Source organism: Alosa alosa, chromosome 14 (assembly GCF_017589495.1).
Source record: "Alosa alosa isolate M-15738 ecotype Scorff River chromosome 14, AALO_Geno_1.1, whole genome shotgun sequence".
NCBI lineage: Eukaryota > Metazoa > Chordata > Actinopteri > Clupeiformes > Clupeidae > Alosa > Alosa alosa.
In genome coordinates, this window is record NC_063202.1 from 4,856,773 (window position 1) to 4,881,761 (window position 24,989).

A 24,989-nucleotide genomic window follows, 5' to 3' on the forward strand; every position below is an offset into this window, starting at 1 on the left:
AACCAGCGGCGAGTGATTCAGAGGGTGCACTGATGCGGCAAACGTTAACTTTTTCCCCTCTGTTGCAGGGTGTGGAGGGGTTGATGCAATTTCCTCTGCTCCCCCGTATCCTTGGTATCCAAGGCGCTGACTGAATCATTGTTTCCTGATGACGGGGCGATGCATGCTTTGTGATCGACCCGTTGTTACCAAACAACTTCTCTTTTTCTTCATTTACCGAGCAGATGAAAGCTTGTCTTTGTTAAGCACCCCAAATTCCCCATCCATCTAAACATATTAAGATGGGGGGAGTTGTCCGTGATAGTGATGCAGGGACAGTTTACTCACCTGGGAGAATCCCTGGGCCCTTGGCGTCCGAAAAGAAAGACCCTCTCTATTGTCTGGAGAGCTTGTGGACTGTTATAATTATATAAACATAGTCTCTGTTTCCCATGCCACCCCCATGGCTCTGTAATTGCCCGGTAGGGAGGGTGCTGCATGTTTCTCCAGTGAGGTGAGGCCCTCTTTTGGCCTCACTACCCACAATGCAACACTGCATGGCTGGACTTCTGCTGATGAAACCCGGGGAAATTCTCACTTTTCATGATCTCATTGATTACGGAAAAATTGAAAGATTACCAAGTATGTCTCATAGCTGTTGTTTTTCCTCCCTTGTGTGTGTGTGTGTGTGTGTGTGTGTGTGTGTGTGTGTGTGTGCGTGTGTGCGTGGTGTGTGTCGTGTGTGTGTGTGTGTCGCGTGTGTGTGTGATCGTGTGTGTGTGTGTGTGTGTGTGTGTGTGTGTGTGCGTGTGTGCGTGCGTGTGTGCGGGTGTGTGTGTGTGTGTGTGTGTGTGTGTGTGTGTGGCGTGTGTGTGTGTGTGTGTGTGTGTGCGGTAGGACTTTGCTCGCCATTTCCATGTGCTGTTACCGGAGGGATCCCACACCACCCAAGAAAGCATCAAAAACGTCCTATGCCAAGCAGACTTCGCCCCTGATACCTTTCAAGTGGGACACTCAATGGTATGGAACAAAAACCCTCAGAAGGGTCAAATATATTTCTCCCAAAGGGTAGTGCGCTTGTGATGCATTCAATATTTAGTATGTTGATACTCTGCTGGTAGTCATATGTAGAAGGAAGTATGTCCATGCTCTAAGGTACACAACACAATTGTACTCTTGTGCCCTTGGTACACTCCCTCTTAAACGCACACGCGCACACACACACACACACACACACACACACACACACACACACAGATAGAGTGATCTATTATGTAGCCCTTTAGTCTGACATACAGTGCCCCCTCTGACTACACTTTAATTAGAATCCCGTACCTTACATTCTCTGTGAATTGGTCAAGATATGACAGTCTCCATAAGCTGTGTGTGTGTGTGTGACGTATGGTGTAGGTGTTCTTGCGAGAGGCTGAAAGGCAGCGGCTGCAGGACATGCTCCACCAGGAGGTGTTGCAGCGGATCGTGGCCCTTCAGCGCCGTCTCCGAGCCACACTGGAGAGAAGGCACTACCTCAAGATGAGACAGGCGGCTTCCCTCCTCCAGGTAAGCCCACAGCCATAACATTGTATTGTCTTCAAGTTTCTGCTCCCAAGGCTTGTTTGGATGGCATTAAGTCGTTGGTCACTAGCATTATCATGAGCAGGATTGGTTCTATGCAGATATTTCAGAGCAGGATTGGTTATATGCAGATATTTCAGATCATTCAGACATCAGTATCCTTCACAGTGATATAATGGGACATTTGGTCTTGGTTTGATTCACAAACGTACTTTCCTTTCTCTTACCCCATGGAATGTGACTGAATAATAGTCACATATTATGTGATGTGACATATTATATACAGTAAAACTTTGAGGGTTTTCAATTCCTGAAAATGGATCGCATGGTCTAATAAAGATAATAATTATACTGGGGGAACATTAGGTTGGACTGTTTTTTCCCTTGAGTTAATCATATTTTGCTAAATTGATTCATAAATTGAATTACTTTTCATATAACTAAGACCAGGTTGATGCTGGTATTTCTCATTCCAATAGATTTAGATTTACACCAGATGAGTTGGGTTTGCATTTCTTGTTTATTACACAGGGCAAACGGAGTTGGATAAGAGAGCTTCACTTTGTAGCTATTTCCCTATTGTTTATATTAACCATGGCAATCATAATCATTCCAGCAATGGTGGCGGGAATGCCTGTCGAGGCAGGCTGAGGAGGAAGATGAGGAAGAGGAGGATGACCCAGCTGTCCAGCAGGAGGCAGCGGTTTGCCTGCAGGCAGCTTGGAGAGGCTACAGGGAGCGTAGGAGGCTCCTCCTCTGGAGACGAGCATCCTTGACCATCCAGAGGAGCTGGCGGCAGTGCCGTCACAGGAGAGCGGAAGCAGCCTGCGTCATTCAGGCCGCCTGGCGCGGCCACAGGGAGCGGGAGAGCTACCGCAGGCTGCAGCGCTCAGTGCTGCTCATTCAAGCTGCCAGCAGGGGATTTTTGGCAAGGCAGAGGTAAGCTAACTCCCTTCTGTCTACAGGTCCGCTTTTGTTAGCCGTCATTGTGAGGCAACACTGGGCTGCTTATTGGACTCTGAAATGGCTCAGCCATTGGTGGGTTGCCAAACTGAAAACAAAAAATGTGATTTGTTCAATAGAATCATTGCATAAACAATTCTAAGTAGGTGCTGTGTGCTCAGATAAGCAGGAAATATTTCTTCAGGGCGCCACTTTGAGTTTGGACAACAGCTTTGTTACATTACACCACAAGTTTGTGGGTTTTTTAATGGCAAACAATCTAATTTACTGCTTTTTTCCAGCTCTGTTTGGGGTAATCATGGCATTTTTACCTCTGTACTTCATTTGTATTTCATGTCTTCACTCACAGATTCAGAGACTTGAAAGAACAGAAGTTAAAAGAGGCTGAGCTGCTGAATGGACAGACGGGCCCCACACCAGAGGAGGAGAAGTTGAGGATCATGGGCCTGGACCTTAGCACTTGGGAGGACCGTTCATGCGAGGAGAGGGAGAGAAGCCTTCAGAGACTCAACAGTGGCGCTGAGATCTCATTGGATCCCTCGGAAGAAGCACAGGAAGTAAGCGTTTCAGAGCTGACCAGAAGCGAAGGTGCTGCGCCGAGGAGCCCGTTGCATAGCGTCGCCGTCAGAGACAGGGCAAAGACCCTCGACCAGGACTCCAACCAGAAGACAAGAGCCAAACGAGAAAGCCGCAGGATGAGAGAGCTGGAGCAGGCCAAATTCAGCCTGGAGCTGCTCAAAGTCCGCTCCACTGGTGGGGCATCTCCATCCGAGGAGCGACGCTGGTCTACAGAGCTGACCATGGTCGAGACGGGCGGTCTCCACTCCCCTCAGGGTACACCCGACAGTCAGAGTTCGAAGGGCAGCTTTGAGATACTCAACATGGAGGAGTGCCTCAAAGAGAGGCCAACTTCAAGAACAGACGCTCTCATTGAAGAAGCTCCTACATCTCCGTCCTTAGGACCTCCAGAGCAACCTGAGGTCTATCCCATGAGCCCTCAGTCCGCCAACCCTCCAGAGACACCAGTGCCTGATGTCCCCTCCAGCAGTCCAGCGAAAGCAGAACCTGCCAGCCCACCTGCAGTCATCCCCAAGGTGGAGAACTACCTCCCAACGTTCTACGTCCCCTCTGCAGACAGCAGCAATTCCGCCGTCCCCAAACCACAGACTCCGGGGAAGACCCTGAAGGAAAGAAGAGAGTCTTCCCGCAGGCCTGTGGTAGTATTGATCAGCATGCAGAAGGAGACCGTCCTAGAAGAACCGATGCCTCCCGAAGTCAAGGACAGCTCCATGCAGACCAGCGAGCCCCCGAGTCCGCTGCAGGTGGACGGCAATGAGAACCTGCAGCCGGTGTCTGTTCTGGAGAAGCTGGAGAAGCTGAACGAGGAGAAGGAGGAACGGCAGAAGCAGCAGCAACAGCAGCAGGAGAAGGAGATGATGCAGCAGATCCGACAGCAGAAGGAGGCTCTGGAGAGGCAGCGCAAGCAGATTGCACAGATCGAGCGGGAGAGGTTCGAGAAGCAACGGGACGAGGCCCAACAGAAGATCGAGCAGAGCAGGCAGGTGGTTCAAGTCCCGGAATGGGACAGGAAGGAGTTCCTCGAGGGGAAACCAGTGAGGCCCGCCTCCCTGAATGTTGGTCAAGTCCGAGCTCCAAAGGCCGAGCCAGAAGTTGTAACCCTCCCAGAGCCCACCGCACAGTTGCCCCCTGCATCTCAAAACCAGGGTAAAAGCGTGGCCCCATTCTCCACTGTAAGAGAACGACCAAGGGATCGAAGGACTATGCCAGAAGGATGGGCGCCTAAGCTTACGCTGGAATCACGAGATGGCACTAGAGGAAGGGCGCAGAGGAAGGCTGCTACGCAGAGTGTTAACATTAACATGACGGAGAGGTCATCTGGAAACATGTTCTTCTCCCCTAAGGATAGGGTCTCCTTCTCCAAGTGAGTGTCTATTTCTAGCGTTTATCTCTCACGTCTGATTTGTGATTTACCTCACATTTTCCAAATGCTACCTCTCAATCCTAACCCTTGAAACTGTTTTGAAGGTTTGACAAAGATTCTGTCAGCCAGGAGAGGTCTGCAGCAAGTCTAAAGGAAACATCATCTGGTTTCAGAGCCAAAGAAATGAAAGGACGAGAGGTGAGTCAGCACAATAAAAACGAAAAGAGAAAACCACACACGTGCCGCTCATTACACTGATCTCTCCTGTGGTGGACATTGTTCTGATGTTGGTTTTCACTCATCATCCCAAAACCCAACTGGGGTTTTCAAGTGGTTATGTTACTGTTTTCTGTTTTACCTTGGCGTCTTTTTTTTTTTTTATCTGAATCTCAACAAGACTACAGGGTTAAAATAAAAAATGTCCTTCGGTAGTTGTCTGGGATGCACTTACACCCTTCTATTATCGTCTCTTGGTCAAGCAGGTTGGTATACCCGTCCATAGAAAGAAAGCCCGCATGGCGCGGACACGTTCTGATTTCCTCACCCGGGGACCCACCCCACAGGGGGAGGGTCATTCGGATGAAGACGAGTGCGATGACCCCCCTCTCTCCCCCGGCCTGCCCCTGTCCGGCGAGCAGGAGGCCGAGGAGGGGGCCGCAGCGGCGGACACGAGTCACAGTGACTCAGAAATGGTAATCGAACAGCCGAGGGGCACACAACGCTTGCGCCTCCAGGCCCTCTCGGGATGGCGCTGAGCTCACTGTCTATGTGCCTCTTCTCCGCTAACCTCTTCAGCCACCGCCTGACTAGAATCGCTGTGCTGACTAACCCCTCCCCAGTGTAGTGCTTTGACACATTACCATCTTTTCAAAGCAACTGGGGAAACTTCGACCAAGTGTCGACCACATCAGCTTGGTCTGCGATGGCACCACAATTTGTATCGCCACTGTTGTTCACGTTGAGATGGTTGGTGTCATTGCAGAAGACATCCACTGACTAAACAGATGAGGATGCCATTTTGTCTGAATTACAAACTTTAACCCACACCCTGTTCTTCACTCTTTTATCACTCTAATAGTGATAACATAGTTTGCGTAGGGATTGCTGAGCAAGAGCAATCCAGTCGTCCGTCACTTAACCCTGGCAGAAAAACTTCTCTCTCTATATTTCCAATCTGGTTAACTTTCATTTGCATGTTACTTGTTTTCTTCTCCAATAATTCAAGCTCCTCACAGACTGATTGTCAAGGGTGTTAAAGCACCCTCTGGATTAGATCAACCCATCCAACTTCATCAGATCAATCCATTCACTCTCTTCTTTCAATGTTTTGTTTTTCTTTGTGATTTCAAGATCTTTCATAATCTAATCTACAAGAATTGAATAGAATATGTACAATTCTTACTCTCTAATGTTGTTAACATAGTATCATTTATAGATATCTCTGTAATTTATTGAATGTATCATCACATGTGTAAAAATGTATGTTGCTGCTTCAAATGTGTTCAGAGTTGGATCACTTTGATAAAGTGCCATTGGAGGTTCTTTCTTGTTTTACAGTGCCATCTAGTGGCAGAACTAAACCTTCACAGCTTGAGCTGGTATAATATAACTGGTGTATATGGCATTCACTGTTTTAAAATAACTCACTGCTTCTGTATGATTCAGCCTTCCATCGGCTCTGAAGACCAAAAACGGTTGCATAAAGTCTTGTCAGCTGGAGAGTTGGGCAAAGCGGATTCTCTGAGGAAAAACTCTGGAGATGGAAGGTATGACCAGGGTCTTTCATCGATCACAGTAATGTGCAATTACACTTTCTATCAGATATTTGCCATACTTCGACTAGGAAAGAGAGCATGTTGTGTACCACAAAGCAGGTAATTGTGTTATCTGTATTTGAGCAACTTTATCTCTTGTCTGTCATGACCAGGGTACGAGGGAAGATGCGTTTCTGGGGTAAGGGGAAGCAAGGCGACAAAAAGCCCTCCAGAGACCGGCTGGTGTGTGGGGCTGATACACTTGAAGGGGACTATGCTGATACTGGCCTTCTACTAGGAGGTAAGGCACTACAATGCTGAATTCCTGTAAAAGTATAGTTTAAAAATATAGTATGAGCTAGTATTTGGGACGAAAATCTTATGTCCACAAATCAAGGGTTTTAGAAAAACGTGTTGGCTTTTGTGGTGCCCCTACATCAGCATTGATTTGACCCTGATGCTGAAAATCTCATCTTTTGTCATCTTGAGCAGGTGGAGACTTCCTTTCTCCTCCACGCAGTCCTGATCTGACGCTGGAGCGGGGCCGAGACTGTAAGGAGAACAAGGAGCCGTCGCCCAAGGTGAAGCGGAGACGCAGCGTGAAGATCAGCAGTGTTGCCCTGGAATCCGCTCAGTGGCAGAACGACTCTCTGCAGATCCTTACCTGTGCCTCTGACTACAAGACCATGAATGAGTTTCTTATGAAGAAGGTACCAAGTGTGACTCAAATGAGCAATAATACTCAGTCCAACTAATATGACTTTAGTGTTTTTCGGCGTTGGGGTAGATTATCTGCTATTACTTTCTCCATTTGATCATCTGACAATAGTGCAAAATGGCTACTCCTGACTTTTTAAAGCAAGCAACTGACTGAATTAATGTTTGTATTTCTAGATTAATGACCTTGACACTGAAGACAGTAAGAAGGACACTTTGGTGGATGTTGTGTTCAAAAAGGCACTGAAGGAATTCCGTCTGAATATCTTCAACTCCTACTCTACTGCCTTAGCCGTAAGTTGATGTGACATTTTCATTTAAAGTTGTCAGTTTTTGGATTGGAAAATACTGGGTTTATTACAGTTTTTGGCCAATAAGCAATGCTGGTATATTAAGATTCAAATGTCTTCACAGGGATGCAATTACAAATATTGTTAAGTGTAGTTTTACAAATTGTTGTGAAGTAGATGACTTATAACCTCCGCTCACTCCTGTGGTTGTATGTCACAGATGGATGATGGGAAGAGTATCCGCTACAAGGACCTGTACGCACTCTTTGAGCAGATCCTGGAGAAGACCATGCGACAGGAGCAGAGGGACTGGAGTGAGTCTCCTGTGAAGGTGTGGGTGAACACTTTCAAAGTCTTCTTGGATGAGTTCATGACGGAATACAAGCCACTAGAGAGCACCTTAACCAAGGTACCAGCCTCTTCCTCCACAATGCTTTCATTGCTTTTGGGCGCTTCATGGTTTTTACAATTGTCTGCTTTGACTGTCACCGATTAATTATCAGTTTTTCCAAGTTCTGTCGTTAAGTTATTTCTAATATAGAGAGCCTTGTCTACTCTGTAAAATACTTTTTTGGAGATCTTACAGCTATTCAGCTCATTAGCACTACTGCTGGTCTGGAGTATATCACAAAAACAATGTAACTTGTGTGTATGGTTTAAAATGGAAATCACACACTTAAAATTATGCATGTTTGGAATTAAAATGAAAGAAATTAGGCTGTCACAAAAAAGGAGCACAATTGGTACATCTTTACTCATAAGTTTTATGTTCAGTAGTGGACCTACTGTTAGGTTGCTAAGACCACATTGGTTTAGAGATATATTCTATTCTCCCTAGCTGATTTCAAGATGACAGTAAAATATCAGAGAGAGAATAAAAGGGAGAGGTGAATGCAAAATGTAACATGTTTGATACTGCCGTAATGGCTGAATGATTTGTTAAAATGAGCTCATTCTATAATTCAGTTGATCATCCATTAACCTTGACTCTCTGTCTCTTTAAGGCACCAAAGCCTGACCGCAAAAAAAGAAGGAAAAAGGACGCTGATATAGTGAGTTTCAAGCTGAACAAAGAAAGCACTTTCATTTTGTCCCTTTACACACACACACACACACACACACACACACACACACACACACACACACACACACAGTCATTCTCACACAAATCTACACACACAACCCTTATGCAACAGTACAGAGTTCACAAACAAAAGCCTAGACTTATTCTTTCCAAGCCGCAGTACTAATCCCATGTCTCCCCTGCCCTCTAGGTGGAAGAGCACAACGGGCACATTTTTAAGTCCACCCAGTATAGCATCCCCACCTACTGCGAGTACTGTTCCTCCCTCATCTGGATGATGGACCGGGCCTGTGTCTGCAAACGTGAGTGTGTCTTTGTGCTCTCAGCCGCTCCTGCTCTGTCCTGCTCTGCTCTGCTCCTGCCGTTGGAGGCCCAGCCCCCAATTTTACAGTTTAATCAGATTGTTTACTTGAACTGAACTCATGGGTTTTCCTAAGAGCATTCAAGCCCTGTTTAGAACAAAAACACACACACACACACACACACACACACACACCCTAGCATGAACTAGGCAGGATGTTTCTACTCATCTGCCTTTGGAACAGAGCACTTGCCCTTCTCTTTGGCTTGGAGTTTTTTTTAGCTTGTGCTCCCGTGCGTGTGTGTGTGTGTGTGTGTGTGTGTGTGTGTGTGTGTGTTTTCTTTCTTTCTTTTTCTGTGTGTCCTGTTCCTGATGTGAAGCTCATGTTTGAGGTTAGGTTGTACAATGAGGCTCACTGAGATGTCTGTGTCCTGTGTAGTGTGCCGGTATGCCTGTCACAGGAAGTGTTGTGCCAAGACGACAACCAAATGCAGCAAGAAGGTAAGATCTCCTTCTCGTCACCATGTAGACTCAAAAGAAACTATAGTATAGTATATTCATGTTTTTTAGTGAATGCATATGAAGTTCTTCAACTTTTTTGGCTTTACATAATGGATTCTCAATCCTCTTCAACTCAGTTTGACCCAGAGTTGTCTTCGAGGCAGTTTGGTGTTGAGGTGTCTCGTTTGACCAATGACGAGCGAACTGTGCCCCTTGTGGTGGAGAAGCTCATCAACTACATAGAGATGCACGGCCTCTACACGGAGGGCATTTACAGGAAGTCGGGCTCAACCAATAAGATCAAGGAGCTGAAACTGGGACTGGACACGGGTATGTTAAAGTCAAGCAATAGAGCTGTAACGTAATGACTTGCTAGCTAGACGAAGTAGCTAGACGAAGTAAACATTTGAGCAGCCATGCTGTTTGATCCGGACTCATTGGTGTCTGGCTATCCTCAGATGTGAGCAGCACAAACCTGGACGACTACAACATCCATGTCATAGCCAGCGTGTTCAAGCAGTGGCTGCGTGACCTGCCCAATCCGCTCATGACCTTTGAGCTGTACGAGGAGTTCCTCCGAGCCATGGGTAAGCTAGGAGAACGGCCTGAGAAGGCACAAATCTTTTGTGCAAATGAAATATGTACAATCAGTAACATGATATACAATCAACAGTTACAGCATTTTTTGGATTTACTAGGGGTCCCTATTTCCTATTTTAGTTTTAACTTCAGCTAGCATTATCAGTATTGTTTATTGGCTTATCTAACACTCATTTTGGATGATTTGCTTTTAGGTTTGCAGGATAAGAAAGAAACGATCAGGGGTGTGTACGGTGTGATCGATCAGTTGAGCAGGACTCACCTCAACACACTGGAACGCCTCATCTTCCACCTGGTCAGGTGAGAGACGTAGACTTAATCTGACGTACAAAAATATGAGCATTTCTCTTTCGCACTCACTCACTCACTCACTCACATTTCTATACTTGGGTTAAGCTCTCACATGTTTTCCACTCCGGATTTTGTTGTAGCACACAACAAACATTTGTCAGGCTGCAGGAGCCCTTTGTCTCTGATATAAAAAAAAGAAACATGCACACAATGAAAATCCACCAAAAGGTCTAATAAGTCCACTCTATTTCTAGAGTTGGACTCTGTAGTGCCTCGTGTCCTGGGTCTTGAATACGTCAGGAGGGCTTTGTGAGCTCACAAAAAAGCTTCTGTGTCACGCCACTCAATAACAAGAACTTGATTTTATGATTGGCACATTCCCTGTGCCAGTATTGCCAAGGAGGTTTCTGTACGCCTTTATGGCGACCGATAATTTTATGCAGCCCTTGCCACTTAATCTACTAAACCCCTCTTCTACTGCACTTTTTACCCCACTTTGCACAAATAGGCTGACACCAGACATAATTTCACTGCATTTCTTACTTCCAGTAACTATATGCATGTGACAATAAACTTCCTTGTATCCTTGTATAACCTGCCCTGAAAATGGCATTGTTTAGCCTACAGCAGTGCAGATGTGTAGATAGCAGAGTTCGCAGATGTGTTTGAGTAGATAGCCTATGTGGATGTCTTTCCTCTTAGACCACAATAGCACAAAGCTTTAATCTAAGAGTTCTCTGCGTCTGTGTCTGACCTTTAGTTTGCATCCAGCATTCGCATTCCCCATTTCCCATCACTTGTAGCTATAAACAACCCCTTTTATAGTCCTTCCAGTTTTATTTGATTTGTTGGTTTTAATGGCATTGATTTGTTTGTGTCTAGGATCGCGCTGCAGGAAGACACCAACCGCATGTCTGCCAACGCCCTCGCCATTGTCTTTGCCCCCTGCATCCTGCGCTGCCCCGACACCATCGACCCACTGCAGAGTGTGCAGGACATCAGCAAAACCACGGCGTATGTATCAAATGAATCAGCTCCCCCTTCATTATGACCACTCTTATGGATTTATATTTCCTTTGAGCATTAAGAGAGTATATTTTTGTGTAGGTGTGTGGAGCTAATCATTGGGGAACAGATGAATAAGTACAGGGCTCGACTGAAGGACATCAACAGCCTGGAGTTTGCGGAGAACAAAGCCAAAAATAGGCTAACCCTCATCAGGAGATCGATGGTAAGAGCCTGGGCTGACTAGTGCAGATGAAGTATGAGCTTTTTCATGCCCTTTCATACAGTACTCCTGCTTTGAACACATGCCCGCACACTCACACAGTGAACATATTACGTAACCACACAGGCTACTTGTTTGACTAATACGATACAAAAGGAAATGTCTATTGCACAGTATCTGTTTGCTGCTCTGATGTTTTATACATTTTCATTTCAAGTCACCATTGTGTTGCACACTGATAAAGATAAGTATGTTAACCTTGTGCAGTTAAATGGAAACGTATAATACTGATGAATTCAAGTCTTAATCAATTAATGTGAGGTCATTTCAACAGAATCAGAGGGCCAATGTTGCATCCTCTGTGAGATTTCAGGGGTTGATATTGGGTTTTTTTCCCTAACCTCTCACCTCTCAACAACTGACTCTGACATTAACCCCTCTCACTATCCAATCTACTCTGGGACTCCCAATCCCCCCTCCAACCCATTGAATCTCCTCTCTTTCAATACCTGCAACGGCTTTTTTTAACTAACCCATTCTTTTTTCACCCTCCTCCTCAACCCCCCATTTTTTCGCTCCTGACTCCAATCCTTTTCCTCCCTAATCCAGAAACCCGTAGTAATCGCTGTTAGATTTATCAGCATTGCCCGCAGTGCCACCCCGGTATGTATTTTACTCCTGGATGTAGTGTGTAGTTGCCAGCCACTCTCTCACTCCCATTCTGCTAAAGCAGCACCACTCACGCTACTCCCCCCTCCTCCCTCCTCCTCCTCCTCCTCCTCCTCCTCCTTCCTCCTCCTCCTCCCACCACGATACAGGAATTAATCTAGTCCTGGGCTAATGTGGAGAGTGCCTGCACCTGATGAATGACTGATTAGTCCAGGACTACCTGCTAATCCCTGTTGGTGAAAGCAACCCTTGTCTCTGCCCCTGTGTGCTCTGTCTCTTACCATCTCAGCACACCATTTAAAACCGTGTGTGTGAGTGTTTGTCATATCTCTGTCTTGTCTGTCTGTCATAGTCAGTCTGTTATGTCATTCGGATTGTTATTGTACAGACCATTGACAACAGATCATAATGCTAGCCTGCACTAGTTTAGATTGTGTTTAGAGTGTGTTTCAGTGCACCAGGGATTAAAGTATTTGAAAGATGATGTTATTGTACAGTCGCAGATGTTTTACTGGCAGGATTGTAAATCTGAATGAAGGCAATAAGGTAGTCCTTGCGCCCCATTTGCCAGGGTGCGCAAAGACTAGCGCAAGGCGCTCCGGCTGGCGCTACAACCTTTTGATCTGGCTAATTGAGCATTTCGAACATCCGGCAGTGAAGTACAGTGTGGGGTGTTAGCACACTGAAATGGGAGTTGTATGGAAATTTAGAAAGTTGGGAAAATAACATTATTTTCATGCATTGTGTGTGGAGTCTACTGCTGGTAATGGCAGAATTAAGCAAGCAGATAGGAATGCATCGAATAGAGTGACATTAGTGCATATTTCACATTATACATTAATGCATATTTTACATTATATATTATAGTATATTTTACATTATACATTAGTGCATATTTTACATTATACATTAGTGTATATTTTGCATTATACATTAGTGTATATTTTACATTATACATTAGTGCATATTTTACATTATACATTAGTGAATATGTATATTTTACATTATACATTAATGCATATTTTACATTATAGTATATTTTACATTATACATTAGTGCATATTTTACATTATACATTAGTGAATATGTATATTTTACATTATACATTAGTGCATATTTTACAGTATACATTAGTGCATATTATTTCTCCCCCTCTTTTTCTTCAGTGGTCACTAGTTTCTTGTCATTGTAAATAGGCAACTCTAATTGTGGCGATTGTAAAAGGACTGTATTGTTTTTTCAATTTGTGGGCAGTCTGAACACCCACTGGTATTAAATTAATTCTTTTCATCAAGTATTATGTATGCATCAGTTTATAATTTTGAATCTTTTGTCATGTACCTGTTCGTTTCTGTTGGCTTCTTGTGTGGGAAATCCTGCTTCTGCCAATTGCCAGCATAATATTAAACATTTCAAAATGTAGTATTTTGCTAATGTCTCTATCCTTTCTGGGTTGTCCATGCTAAAGATTAAGAAACAAGAGCTTTAATTGCGGTGCTTAGCACAAGTCCAAATCTCTCTCTTTATCATTGTGCTTTTGAAAACGCAGCTGTTTTATGCCTCACGCACACATATATAAATGGCAATAGCAAATGTTCTTAATTCTGTCCTCTGCCTTTGCAATTGAGACCACAGCTGCCTTTGCGCCCTGCGCCTTGCGCAAATGAAATAGGGACCTTCAGGAATGTTTGCTTTTCTGTCAATTTTGCCCTTGGGTTTTTGGAAGTACAGTATGTTTTTGTTTGCTAGTTTACATTTGCAGTATATGAATATATAGACATATAAGACATCACAATTTTACACAGAATTCTTTTTCCTTTAAGGATAGATCTCTTTGACATTATTTTCAGAAGCAGCAGGTGATGGTCTGTTAATGCTGGAGCTCATCATGTCCCACTGCAGCTCTGACTCTGCTGATGTGTTGCAGGGTAAAGGCCGCGTGCGGCGGATCAGCTACCACACGCCCTCGCCGCCGGTGAGCCCGCGCCTGGCCCCGAGCTCAGAGCCCGTGGAGGAGAGCTGGCCAGAGGAGCCGCCGGCGCCCCGAGAGCCCGAGCTGTCCGAGCAGCAGCAAGTGGCCATGCAGCAGGAGGAGCGGGTCCTCACCGAGCAGATCGAGAACTTACAGAAAGAAAAGTGAGTGCTCGTCTGTCACGGTGATCTTCATATGACTCTGTGTGCTGTTTAGTAAGCACACAGAGTTTAGTTATATGTTACGTTTGTCATTATATTGTTTATGTTATTACATAAAGATGTTTATTACATTGACAAAAACTTTGCTGTTGAGAAATATGATCAAAGTGAAAAAAATGGCATCTTAAAGGTGCTCCAAGTGATGCTGGGTACTTCTGTTGACTTTCAAACAAAACGGAGAGCTAGCTCGGCACTTCCTCCTCCTCCCTCCCGTGCAATTGAAACTCTCCTAAACGCGCATCTTGCCTGTGATTTGCTGGAACAGTTTGTTATGTTTTTATGGGCTAAGTTTGCCCAGGTTGTTTTTGTTGCCATTTTTGGAGCCTGTGCTGTCCACAGAGATCGCGTTTTTTACAGTGTATTCAGAACACAGACAGCTAGCGGTTGGTTAGGTGATGTTTGCAGTAAGTGACATAAAATGTTTCAGCCTATAAAATGTGTGGCATCACTTAGAGCACCTTTGATACAATAGATGCCAATTTAAAGCAACGGCCCATTATTAAGGCTCGCACTGGAAGATTGTAAATGACCTCACCGCTTCTGCCATGTTACAGGGAGGAGCTGACGTATGAAATGCTGGCCCTGGAGCCGAGAGCGTCGGATGACGAGACGCTGGAGTCTGAGGCGTCGATCGGAACCGCAGACAGCTCTGAGAACCTGAACGTGGACTCGGAGGGAGCCACGTCGGACTTCTCTGGTGAGTCACTGAACAGGGTGCGATGTGGGGCCTAAATGAGCGACATACTGTACGTACTGTATGATCAGCAGCGTAGCAGTGACTCCGTTAGAATCAGTGATGAGCAACACATTTCCACTGCCCTAGTGAGGGCCGGGTATCTTCCGATACTTTAACATTGTGTCATTATTTTAAACTCATACATGCTGAGGGTGTCCCCAGATTCTTCAGCATCACTGAACAACACCCACCAATGTAACAATTGTCAATGATGAGACAGACATATAGCCATCAGCTGTGTAGACAGTTCCAGTGTTTCCCACAGAATTAAATTCTATTTATGGTGGTAGGTGACGGGGGGTGTTTTGAACAAATTTGCACGACGTGGTTATGATGCTACCCGGATTTAATCACGATTCGTCTTCTATGCAAACAATAATCCTTGCAGGATTTTTAATGTTTTCTTTAAACGTGCATGCAGGTTAGTTGAGAGACAGACACAAGGAGAGGTCGCGCAAAGGCGCACAAAACTCTACAAAGTAGTACAACATAGAAAATCACTGTGTGGTGGTCAGTGTTGTTAATATTGTGGTGGGCCGCCACAAATGACTCAATGTATGGGAAACACCGAGTTCCATTGACATTGCATGTGATGGACACTGTGCTTTGTCTCCATCCCCTTGCAGAGAGAGGCCCAGCTCTGGCAGCTGCGGCCAGGCCCAGGAAGACTGAGGCCAAGAGCCGACGCACGCTGAGGCGACAGCCCGACTCCCTGGACTCGGTGGACTCGGCCTCCACCGCCTCCTCCTCGGTCTCGTCCAGCTACCTGCACCCGCCGTCCTCCGCATCGTCCTCCCGCACGCGGCGCTTCCGCTTCCGCTCCAAGTCGCCCTCCTCGGCGACCCTCGGCCGCTCCAACAACGGCAACGAGAGCGGCGGCAGCATGGAGGTGGCCGAGCAGGACCCGCACGAGGAGCGCGCTCAGTTCATCAGCCGCGGCACTTTCAACCCGGAGAAGGGCAGGCAGAAGCTGCACGGCGCCAGAGCCCTTCAGCACTCTGCTGCAGAGGCCAGTGGCCACCACAAGAGGGAGCCAGATTTGCAGTCGCAGCAGCAGCAACAGCAGCAGCAGCACCTAGTACTGTACGGCAGCAACGAGTTCATGGTGTGAAGAGACCATCGCGGGCCAGTCATCTTCACACACACACACATACGCGCGGAAAAAACACGGGAGGAGAACACTCCCTGGCTCCAGCTCATCCCTTTATCTATCCTCCACCAAACACACACACGCACCCACACACACACACACACACATATATACACACACCGACTTCCTCCCCATGCCACTTGCACTCAGCCACCCTTGCTGGGGGACAGGATAGCAGATGAGCTCTCCTCTGCCTTTCCAAGTGCCAATCCTAGCTGAGATGTGGAGAGGCAGAGACGCACGTGGAAGAGGAAGCTGAGTAGAGGAGGAGGAGGAAGAAGAAGAAGAAGAAGAAGAAGAAGAAGAAGAAGAAGAGGGCAGCAGCTGGGTCACCAGAACTGCCAGGCTGGACGGGAGGACGTGTGCCTCCACCCACCCCCACCTCGCTTGCCTTCAGAGCCGGGGCGGAGTTTTGGAATTAGGGAGGTGGGGGCAGCAGGGAGAGGGGTGTGGACAGAGCAAAGGGAATGGTGACTACTGTGGTAGGCGTGATTCCGACTCCGATGGTGGACGTTCCACTGGATGCGAGGAGGGACTGAACGCCTTGCAACGGACCATGGAGACAAAGCCATTGAGCAGCGCAGACTCCACAAACTTCAGCAACTACCCCCAACCTTCCCCCAGCTTGGCTGCTTAACGTTTACAGTTTGTACAGACACAACCAGTAATAAGCGGCGTGCTCTGACAAGACAGAAAATCTGTTTCTCCCCCCTCCCCACACATGCCTATTTAATACATTTTAATAATGTGGAATATAAATATATATATATAAATCTATATAAATATATTATGTGATATACATATATATATTAAACCGTGTATAAAGTCGGAACACCAGCAGTCGCTGGGTTGTTGAGTTTAAGTATTTATCATTATGCTTGTCCTGCATATGGTCAAAGAGATTTTTGGATTTAGCTGACTCAGTTAGAGTGAGCAAGTAAGCGTGCACACACACGCCTGTGTGTGTGAGTGTGTGTGCGTGCGTTTGCAGGTGTGTTTGGAAAAAAAAAAGAAACCACTTGATGTGTTTGAAGTGTGTGCTGCTTCTTTTCCTCCTTTGAGGAACGTGCCGTCATCAAAGGGACCAAGCTAGCTGGTGTTTGAAAGCTAGAGGATCCCAGCTATGTGAAGACTTTCAGATGTACATAACACAGAATACTGTACAAAAAAAATCACCTCTTTGTAACAGCTGTTCAAAAGCTGGTATGTATGAAGTTGAGATGATGATGCCATTTTCAGTTTACTTTTAGTAACATTTTTTATCAAACTTGTTGGCAATGTCTGTTCTATTCTGAAAAAGCAACTAAAACACATTATTATTGTTATTGTTATTATTATTTTGTGAGTATCCATGCATGAAAAAAGTTGACTCGTGCTCCTTCATTGAAGAGGTATTCTGCAACCACATCCCTTTGTCACAGCAACTGCTTAAGCCCGCCTGTTTAAATAAGTTATCAGACGACCCACAGGACTGTTGTACACAATGCCAAATTAGCCATGAAGCAGTTGCGCAGCCTATGGGGCTGTGTATGAAGTTGCCAGTGAGTGTGTGTGAGAGAGAGAGTGCTAATGTGAGTGTGTGCGTGTGTGTGATGGGCACTTGTATGCACGTGCTCTCTCTCTCTCTCTCTCTCTCTCTCTCTCTCTCTCTCTCTCTCTCTTTCTTTCTCTCTCTCTCTCTCTCTCTCTCCCTCTCTCTCTGTCTGTCTACTGATGCAGGAGCTAATGCTTGAACATGTTTCTTTGCGTTTACACAAACGGTGTGTTTGGGTGTGTGCAGGGCAGACTCTCTCTCTCTCTCTCTCTCTAGAGTGGACCCTGCCCTCCCCTTACACACTTGTCGTGACTCTGTGCAAGGTCAGCTCTCTACTGACGTCAGGTGGGAGAAGAGGCCGGGAGTTTCACTGTAATCACTCGCCCGCCCTGAAAAATTCCTCGCCAGCCCCCTAACCCCCCCCTCCCCCCACACACACACCCCTCCTCCCCCCCACAAGATCCACGGAAGCAGACTGCTGTTACGCCAGGTGCTTTGCCTCCTGTGTTTGTGAGCGAGCGAGTGAGTGTATTGGTTGCTGGGGTGAGGAGAGCCACAGGTGAATGCAGGTGAGGAGAGCCACAGGTGAATGCAGCTCTTCTCATGAAGCACGCCCATGCCAGCCTGGTCAGGATGCCTCATGGGTATTTTGTAGCAGTACTCTTTCCCTGGCAAACCATGTTTGTCAGGACTGTGACGAGGCCATAGAAAGAAACTCTTTTGTACTGTCAGTATGTGTTTGAGGAGTTCACACTGACCTGGAAGTGATTAAATCAGTATCTCAAGAAGTCATTTGTCGAATGTTGAGGACCAGACACCCTTTTGGACTGTTCTGATACAGAAAACAAAATGGTGGATCCTCACAGTGCACCAACACAGTGTTGTCATTGGGTGGTCAGTTGAGTTGTCATCGGTTAACCGGTCAATGTGAGCCAAGCCATGGCTAAAGTGTGTCTGTTTCTGTTCTGTTAAGGAGTCTGTCCTGTTCTATCCTGCTAGCCTGTCCACTCTTTGCAAGCACTAAGTAATTGCCTAAAATGATGGTGTAATACACAGCGTTCTTAAGCTCAACATTTCAACTGAATCTGATAGTACTTAGCTTCGTCCCCAAATGGTTAGCATTGGCAGTTTTGGTATCCTGCTGAAGTGATTGCACAGATCACTTGGACATCACACTCCTGTATCCTGTGTGTTCTACAGTATACCTATTCAAACGTACTTGTTGTTAAAGGATATATTATGCCATGTACCATAATAAATGTGAAATAATCATGTTCAGTGTTGAAAACTGGCCACTTTGCCTGCAAGTTTTAACAAGGTGCACAATCAGACTTCATATTTGTATTCTGTCCCACGGAGTTGTATGTGCATTTTGTGAGCTATTTCTTACACAGACAGAATGATGGAAAAAAACAAAAAGGTGATGTCAAGGTTGTAAAAATTAATTTGAACAAATCATATTCAGCTTATTAAAGACAAGGCTGGAACCAAACTGGAGTGGGTCTATTTCTATTTTCTCAAGCAGTCTGGCATTCACAGTTATGTAGATATGTAGTATTTTTATTATGTCATCTTACAGTATGTCATGAAATTTGTCAAAAAACAAAGGTCATCTGGTAAATTCTGATCCAGAACCATGCATCTTTTTATACAATAGAAACATAATCATTATTTATATTATAAGGCACAGTTTATTTCTGTCATATGTTGGGTCACATCTTTGCTACCCTTTGAGCCTTAATTGTGATGGTTCATTCTGATTAGTAATTCTCTATCCAATGTCAGTTTTTGCCGGAGATAGATTGATTGCTGCCACTCACTTTGCTTGTGGGATTAAGAGGCTCTGAAAAAAGGATGTGACCACCCAGGTCTGCTTTAAATGTCATACAGCAGTCATTAACCTGGACTTGAGAACACAGCTGAAAATAGTGACTAATAGAAAAAACAAACATGCAGGCAGAACAGGCTTCTCTTGGTCTTACCACTTTATAAGTCAGAAAAGTGATGATTCCAGTTATTGATACAGCATGTACAGCTACAGAACATATTACAATAAACAGAAAGGTAGCTCATATATGAAACTTATTTTATTTATTTATTACTGTACCTTTATTTAACCAGGGAAAATAACATTGAGATTGTTATGTCTTTTACAGTCTTTTTCTAAATAGACACACATAGATCTATTTAAGGCTTCCACAAAGATGGCAAATGGTAACTAGCACTGAATTTAATGTATCATCAGTGTACTACTTTTTATATCCAAGCGCAAATGGGCTACAACATAATACCACTTTTTTGGGGATTTTTTTTTTTAATGTTATTGTTCTGTTACATTTTTTTAGTCTATTACTTACATATATACATTTTATTGTAGATTTATTTTAAACTGTTAATTTAAATATTAATGTAGTGTTTATTGATGTCACTTTGGATAAAAGTGTCTGCTTAGAACCATAAGCATAAACATAAGAATAAAAGATTCCGCTAGTGATCACTCTTCAAGCATGAAGTTTTTTGTTTCTGGACAGCAGATGTGTCACATTCATTAGTAGTTTGCTCTAACTGGCTAAATTCCATAGTTGATTTAAAATATTGATTAAATCAGTGTAGTGCGCATTAGCTGCCACTGTTTGCAGTCCACTCCATTTGCTCTGACTAGTTCAGATCACATTTGCTCTGACTAGTTCACGTTATTTCAGGTCATGCTGCTGTAAGGAAAGGAGCAGGACTACAGAGAGCAATACTGACATGGTGGAAAGGAAGTGGTTTATTCACCACAACAAACCTTTTCACAAATGCCGTTTCATATACAAGAGAGGATGCCTGACACAGCTGCATGTAAAAGTCATAGCAGTGTTTCCCATTCATTGACTTATTTGTGGTAATGATTGGAAGCATTTTATTAATATTTCCAGTGCCAGGCTTGCTGGGCCACTATCTACGGTCTACTTGTTGTACAGCAGCACAAGGTTTTTTATACAGAAATCTGCACACTTGCCACTCTGCTGCATACACCCCTCGCCACAACACATTTCCTCACAAATATGCGCACCAACCAGCTATGTGCAGACACTCAGCTGCCAAGGCTACATCATGTGGCTCACCACATTTGTTATTGGTAAGGTTTTGGTTTCATTTCAGCTGAATCTGACCTGCAATCTTCAAAAATCATTCCAACCTTTTAATGCACAATGTTTAGCTGAAAAAGGAAAAAGCAAAGGAAATGATTGTATTCACAGTCAATTATATTGTTCTGGATAAGGCATGAAATAATGGTTATCTTAGGAAAGGAATGTATCTTTAGGTAAAGTAAGGCAATTTGATTGGCACAATATGAGACAGATGTATTCTGACATCACAGGTTTCAAATGATATTTTTCAGCTGATGGGTGTTTTAAAACATTTATACACAATTTATACACAATAAACTAAATGAAAATGTTACGCTCCTTCCTGTATTTTACTCAGTGAGGTGTGGCTGACATTTAAACTTGCAGCCTGTGGTCACAATATGGTTTTTCCTGCTAAGCATGTACTAACGATCTTCATAACAACCAGTACAGTACATTTGGGTTTTGTTAAGGAAGTGTAAGCAGCGAGTCTACTTCAGCTAAAATGGCTCTCTGCATCATCTTCGGTCTGAGTAAGCCTACATGCTTTATTCCACTTTTACCCAGCTGCTCTCGCTTTGTACACTCTAAAAAATAATACACTGGCTCAACTTAAAAAAATTGAGGTAACAATTTGCATGGATCTTTTTAAGTAATTTCAACTCAAGCCATTTTTCAGTAAATATTGTGAGACTTATATAGTTAGAACAACTGAATTATATTATATGATCAAATTAATATAATTAAGTTGATTCAACTTAATTAAGCTTTTAGAGGACAAATCAAGTTGATTGTGCTAAACTAATTGAGTTCTTCTCACTATAAAAGTCTCACAATATTTACTCAAAAAACAACTTGAGTTGAAATTACTTAAAAAAATTAAGGTAACAATTTGCATGGATCTTTTTAAGTTATAGTAACTTACTTCACTTCTGTCTGAATGAAAGCACACAGCAATTTAAATTTTCTGAAAGCATTGTTTATTTTTTTTAAGCAATGGCAACTGGTCCAGTTGTGCAATGAATGAATGTAGAGATCCGTCTGAATTCGTCATTTATCTGTATAAAAGAAAGGCACAATGTTAGAAAATTTACCTCAAGACAAACAACAAAATGAACAAAATCTACGTGGTTGGCAGGGATTGACACAGAATATTTCTCAAACTTCAAAAATAAATAAATGTTGGCCTACCTATTAGGCCTATGTTCAGGTTAAGCTAAGAATGTCAAATGGCCCACAAACCTTCATAAATAGTGACAATGTTAGGTGTAACTAGGACGACCAAATATGATCCTCAAACACGTGCAGTGTTAGAACTAGCAATGCTAAAATGTTAAGTGCTGAATGCAGCTGTCACTGTGAAGTTTGAAGACACCAGACAGCTAAATTGACCTTTACTAACTCCAAATTATCAAAGGGCAGGCTGCAGGTAACATTGAAGACGCCAGCTACCAAAGTCATCTTTTCAAATGGTTTAATTACCGTGCAAGCAGCAGCTAGCTTGGAAGACACGATAGCTACTGTCTGTAGATAGCTAGGTAAAATCCATCTTTTCAAATATTCAAATTAGCAAAAGGGCAAGCTGTAGCGTTAATTTAATTTGTAGTGTCACGTGACAAAGATTTTGATGCACTGTGTGCCGTTGTTTGATAGCTGTTGCTTTTAAAACAAACACAAAAATAGTAGGCTAGACTACTTTGCACGTACCTTTGATGTTCGATGCAGGCTACATGTACAGGATCCTGTGCCATAATTTCTGTTACTTCTCAGGCGTGGTCTGGAAGGTCCTGAATGTTCAGTCGTGTTATCAGCTTAATAAGTTTGGTCACGAGATTTACAAGTTTCAGTAACTTAATACTTTCTATTGTTAGGTGAAAGCAAGACTGTGTGTTGAAAATCCATATATTAATAAGTTGAGACAGCTTTTCTTTCTTTTTTTAGTATGTAAAATTATAGAATGTTAATTTTTTTATGTAATCCAAACTAGGTTTTTATTAGACAGACCAGTTACACTTCTATACTCTATTGTAATACATTCAGAGGTAGGCTATTTTAGAATGCCATATGTCTTGTATTCAGGTTTTGTTGTGAGTCTGAGTGAATCAATTGAATGGTGGAAGGTGCACCTTGGAGAGAGTGTGACCCTCCAGTGTGACATCTCCTTCCATCGAGAGACAGCCTGGGTAAGACACAAATCTGACGAGATCCCAGTGGTCCTCCTGGTAGCTGGGCCAAATGAATCTGACGGCAGCCTCTACAGCAAAGACCACATACACCATCGTTTTAAGGCAGTGGCAAACCAAAGCCGTGAAAGCAACGACCTGAGAATCAGCAATGTGACCGAGGAAGATTTGGCACTGTATTACTGTATAGGTAGAGTGAAAGGAAAGCAAAAGTTTGGGATAGGCACCAGACTCTATCAAGGTGAGAACTATCGCAGTTTGAAACACAATATTGCAATATGAACCACAAATCTTGTCATGATCTCTCTTATAAATATGTTATTAAGAATATGAAACTTCTCATTCATTTTAGACAAAGCAGAAGGAGTTGATGACATTCTTCCTACAAAAGGTAGGGGAACAACAGTTATTCAGTGACTCATTAGTTAAATTGAGCGTCAGTGTCAATTCTGGCAGGCCAAGTAGTCAAGGCGCTGCTAACCGCTATGGGCGTCAGCTGATCAGCTGTCAACTCCCTTCGCACTCCCCTCGCTTCTAAATGGCTACATCCAAACAGGGCGCCTTATTTAAAGCTGCTTTAGTTATTCCTAACTGCTTGCTGCTCGCATTTATGCAACCCACCTCCTCCCCTGCTCCACCCTGTCATGTATAACATGGCATAGGCTTTATGTCATAGTTGCCTGCTCTGTTCATATGGGGGAATAGTTTAGCTCGCTCAGTGTTAAACTGTGTGAGTCCCCCCTAATGCTGCTGCCTGCTCTGTTCATATGGGGGAATAGTTTAGCTCGCTCAGTGTTAAACTGTGTGAGTCCCCCCTAATGCTGCTGCTGTCCCCAGGCTCACTGCTCTTTCATGGTGCTCATCAAAGGTCTGGGGACCCCTCTGAACAGAGCCATACCGACAAATTTAATTTGTACTATATTCAATAAAATTTCCTAAAGAATGTATTGCCTGTGTTGTTCTTGACTTAATGGACCTGACAGAAATGACTTATTTTTAGTTTTAAATAATCTTTTATTTATCATTATCTTATCTGCATGGCGCTACAATGCATTTCTGTAGAGTTTCAATAGAATATGTTATATCAGCCATGGTGAGTGATGAAGTCACATTTTGTTCTGCCCATTCTTACTCAAATCATTCTCTTTCTGAAGCCCCATTTCAGAATGAAGACCATCATTTCAACCTCTACTGGCTTTTTGCTGGTCTACGGGGCATTGGGCTCCTGATATTTGTATCAGCTATACTGACTGTCAACATCAAAAAAAGAAAGACCCATCAGACGCAGATAAAAAAATACTCACATTCTGGATAACAGACAGATATACATAGCCCTACATACAGTAGCCTACATGTTTTTTCTACAGGGTTAATTATTCAACATTGTTTAAATATCATTTTTTGAATCATTCAATGATGCCAATTTTAAAATGTCTTTCAAACTTTCAAACATTAATGATATTGATTTTGTAAAGGGTTTCATATTTTTTCAGTTTTGTTTCTCCACTGATTTTTTTGTCAGCCATTCCCAGGACACTGAAACACAGGAACATATTACAGTTTTTCTCGATTACTTTTACCTGCTTAAGTAAACTAGAACCCACGTGGTCTTCATGACTACTTTCTTTGCACAGCAGAAGTCATCTCTTGCGAACGTGTTCACACATTTTCATTGGGTTCACACATTTCTCACACCCTTTTGCAAAACAATTAACACAGATGTCATTCAAAAGCCCCAAACTCTATTGGTTTTCCCATGCTAAACAAAAGGAAAACATCTTTTCACAGGTGGTATAGATTCCTTGCATAAGTCTGAATTTCTGATACACCTGTGTGAAACTCCTTTGCACAATTCTTCAATCAGCAATCATTCATTCTACATAAGAGGTGTCTGTTCTGTGTTGCTATTTGCAAGTATGGATCTAATGCACATTTAGACAAAGTACTGTATTGCCTATTTGGTGGAGAAAACAGTACAAAAGGTCTTTACTGTATGTCTATTTCAATGAAAGTTGTAGTTCAATGAAATTTACAGTATCTTGGTGTTTGCTGTATGTCTTACATGTCAATGACAGTTACATCTTGGGAGGAATGAATAATTTGTTTTTTTATTCAGTACATTTTGTCTTTTCAGAGTTTTTTTCTGATACCAGAAAAATGAGAAAGTAATGAAACAGACATAGCAA

General features: G+C 43.6%; 2 protein-coding genes across 2 annotated transcripts in view; both read left to right on the plus strand.

The window, feature by feature from the left end:
* Positions 1-17,286, plus strand: part of myo9aa (myosin IXAa) — a 41,327-nt gene extending 24,041 nt beyond the window's left edge. Inside the window, exons 15-37 of the mRNA XM_048263662.1 lie at positions 877-999; positions 1,390-1,539; positions 2,171-2,493; positions 2,867-4,459; positions 4,564-4,657; positions 4,942-5,151; positions 6,125-6,225; positions 6,387-6,514; positions 6,706-6,923; positions 7,108-7,224; positions 7,441-7,629; positions 8,225-8,272; positions 8,495-8,606; positions 9,045-9,106; positions 9,244-9,436; positions 9,565-9,693; positions 9,901-10,006; positions 10,880-11,011; positions 11,105-11,228; positions 11,835-11,888; positions 13,822-14,030; positions 14,642-14,784; positions 15,450-17,286. Of these exons, the coding sequence (XP_048119619.1) occupies positions 877-999; positions 1,390-1,539; positions 2,171-2,493; positions 2,867-4,459; positions 4,564-4,657; positions 4,942-5,151; positions 6,125-6,225; positions 6,387-6,514; positions 6,706-6,923; positions 7,108-7,224; positions 7,441-7,629; positions 8,225-8,272; positions 8,495-8,606; positions 9,045-9,106; positions 9,244-9,436; positions 9,565-9,693; positions 9,901-10,006; positions 10,880-11,011; positions 11,105-11,228; positions 11,835-11,888; positions 13,822-14,030; positions 14,642-14,784; positions 15,450-15,934 (5,043 nt within the window). The 3' untranslated portion in view covers positions 15,935-17,286. The remainder of the gene's footprint in view (positions 1-876; positions 1,000-1,389; positions 1,540-2,170; positions 2,494-2,866; positions 4,460-4,563; positions 4,658-4,941; positions 5,152-6,124; positions 6,226-6,386; positions 6,515-6,705; positions 6,924-7,107; positions 7,225-7,440; positions 7,630-8,224; positions 8,273-8,494; positions 8,607-9,044; positions 9,107-9,243; positions 9,437-9,564; positions 9,694-9,900; positions 10,007-10,879; positions 11,012-11,104; positions 11,229-11,834; positions 11,889-13,821; positions 14,031-14,641; positions 14,785-15,449) is intronic.
* Positions 17,287-21,042: 3,756 nt separating this feature from the next.
* Positions 21,043-24,381, plus strand: LOC125307406. The gene is made up of 4 exons (XM_048263371.1): positions 21,043-21,153; positions 22,700-23,044; positions 23,156-23,194; positions 23,958-24,381. The coding sequence occupies exons 1-4, from the start codon at positions 21,126-21,128 to the stop codon at positions 24,116-24,118; spliced, it is 573 nt and encodes a 190-aa protein (XP_048119328.1). The 5' UTR covers positions 21,043-21,125; the 3' UTR covers positions 24,119-24,381.
* Positions 24,382-24,989: the final 608 nt, after the last annotated feature.

Bases quoted from the DNA above. Each gene is read 5' to 3' on its own strand.
- LOC125307406 (XM_048263371.1), top strand. From the start codon at position 21,126: ATGGCTCTCTGCATCATCTTCGGTCTGA. The intron at 21,154-22,699 runs GTAAGCCTACAT...TCTTGTATTCAG, and splicing joins CTGCATCATCTTCGGTCTGA to GTTTTGTTGTGAGTCTGAGT. The intron at 23,195-23,957 runs GTAGGGGAACAA...CTCTTTCTGAAG, and splicing joins TGACATTCTTCCTACAAAAG to CCCCATTTCAGAATGAAGAC.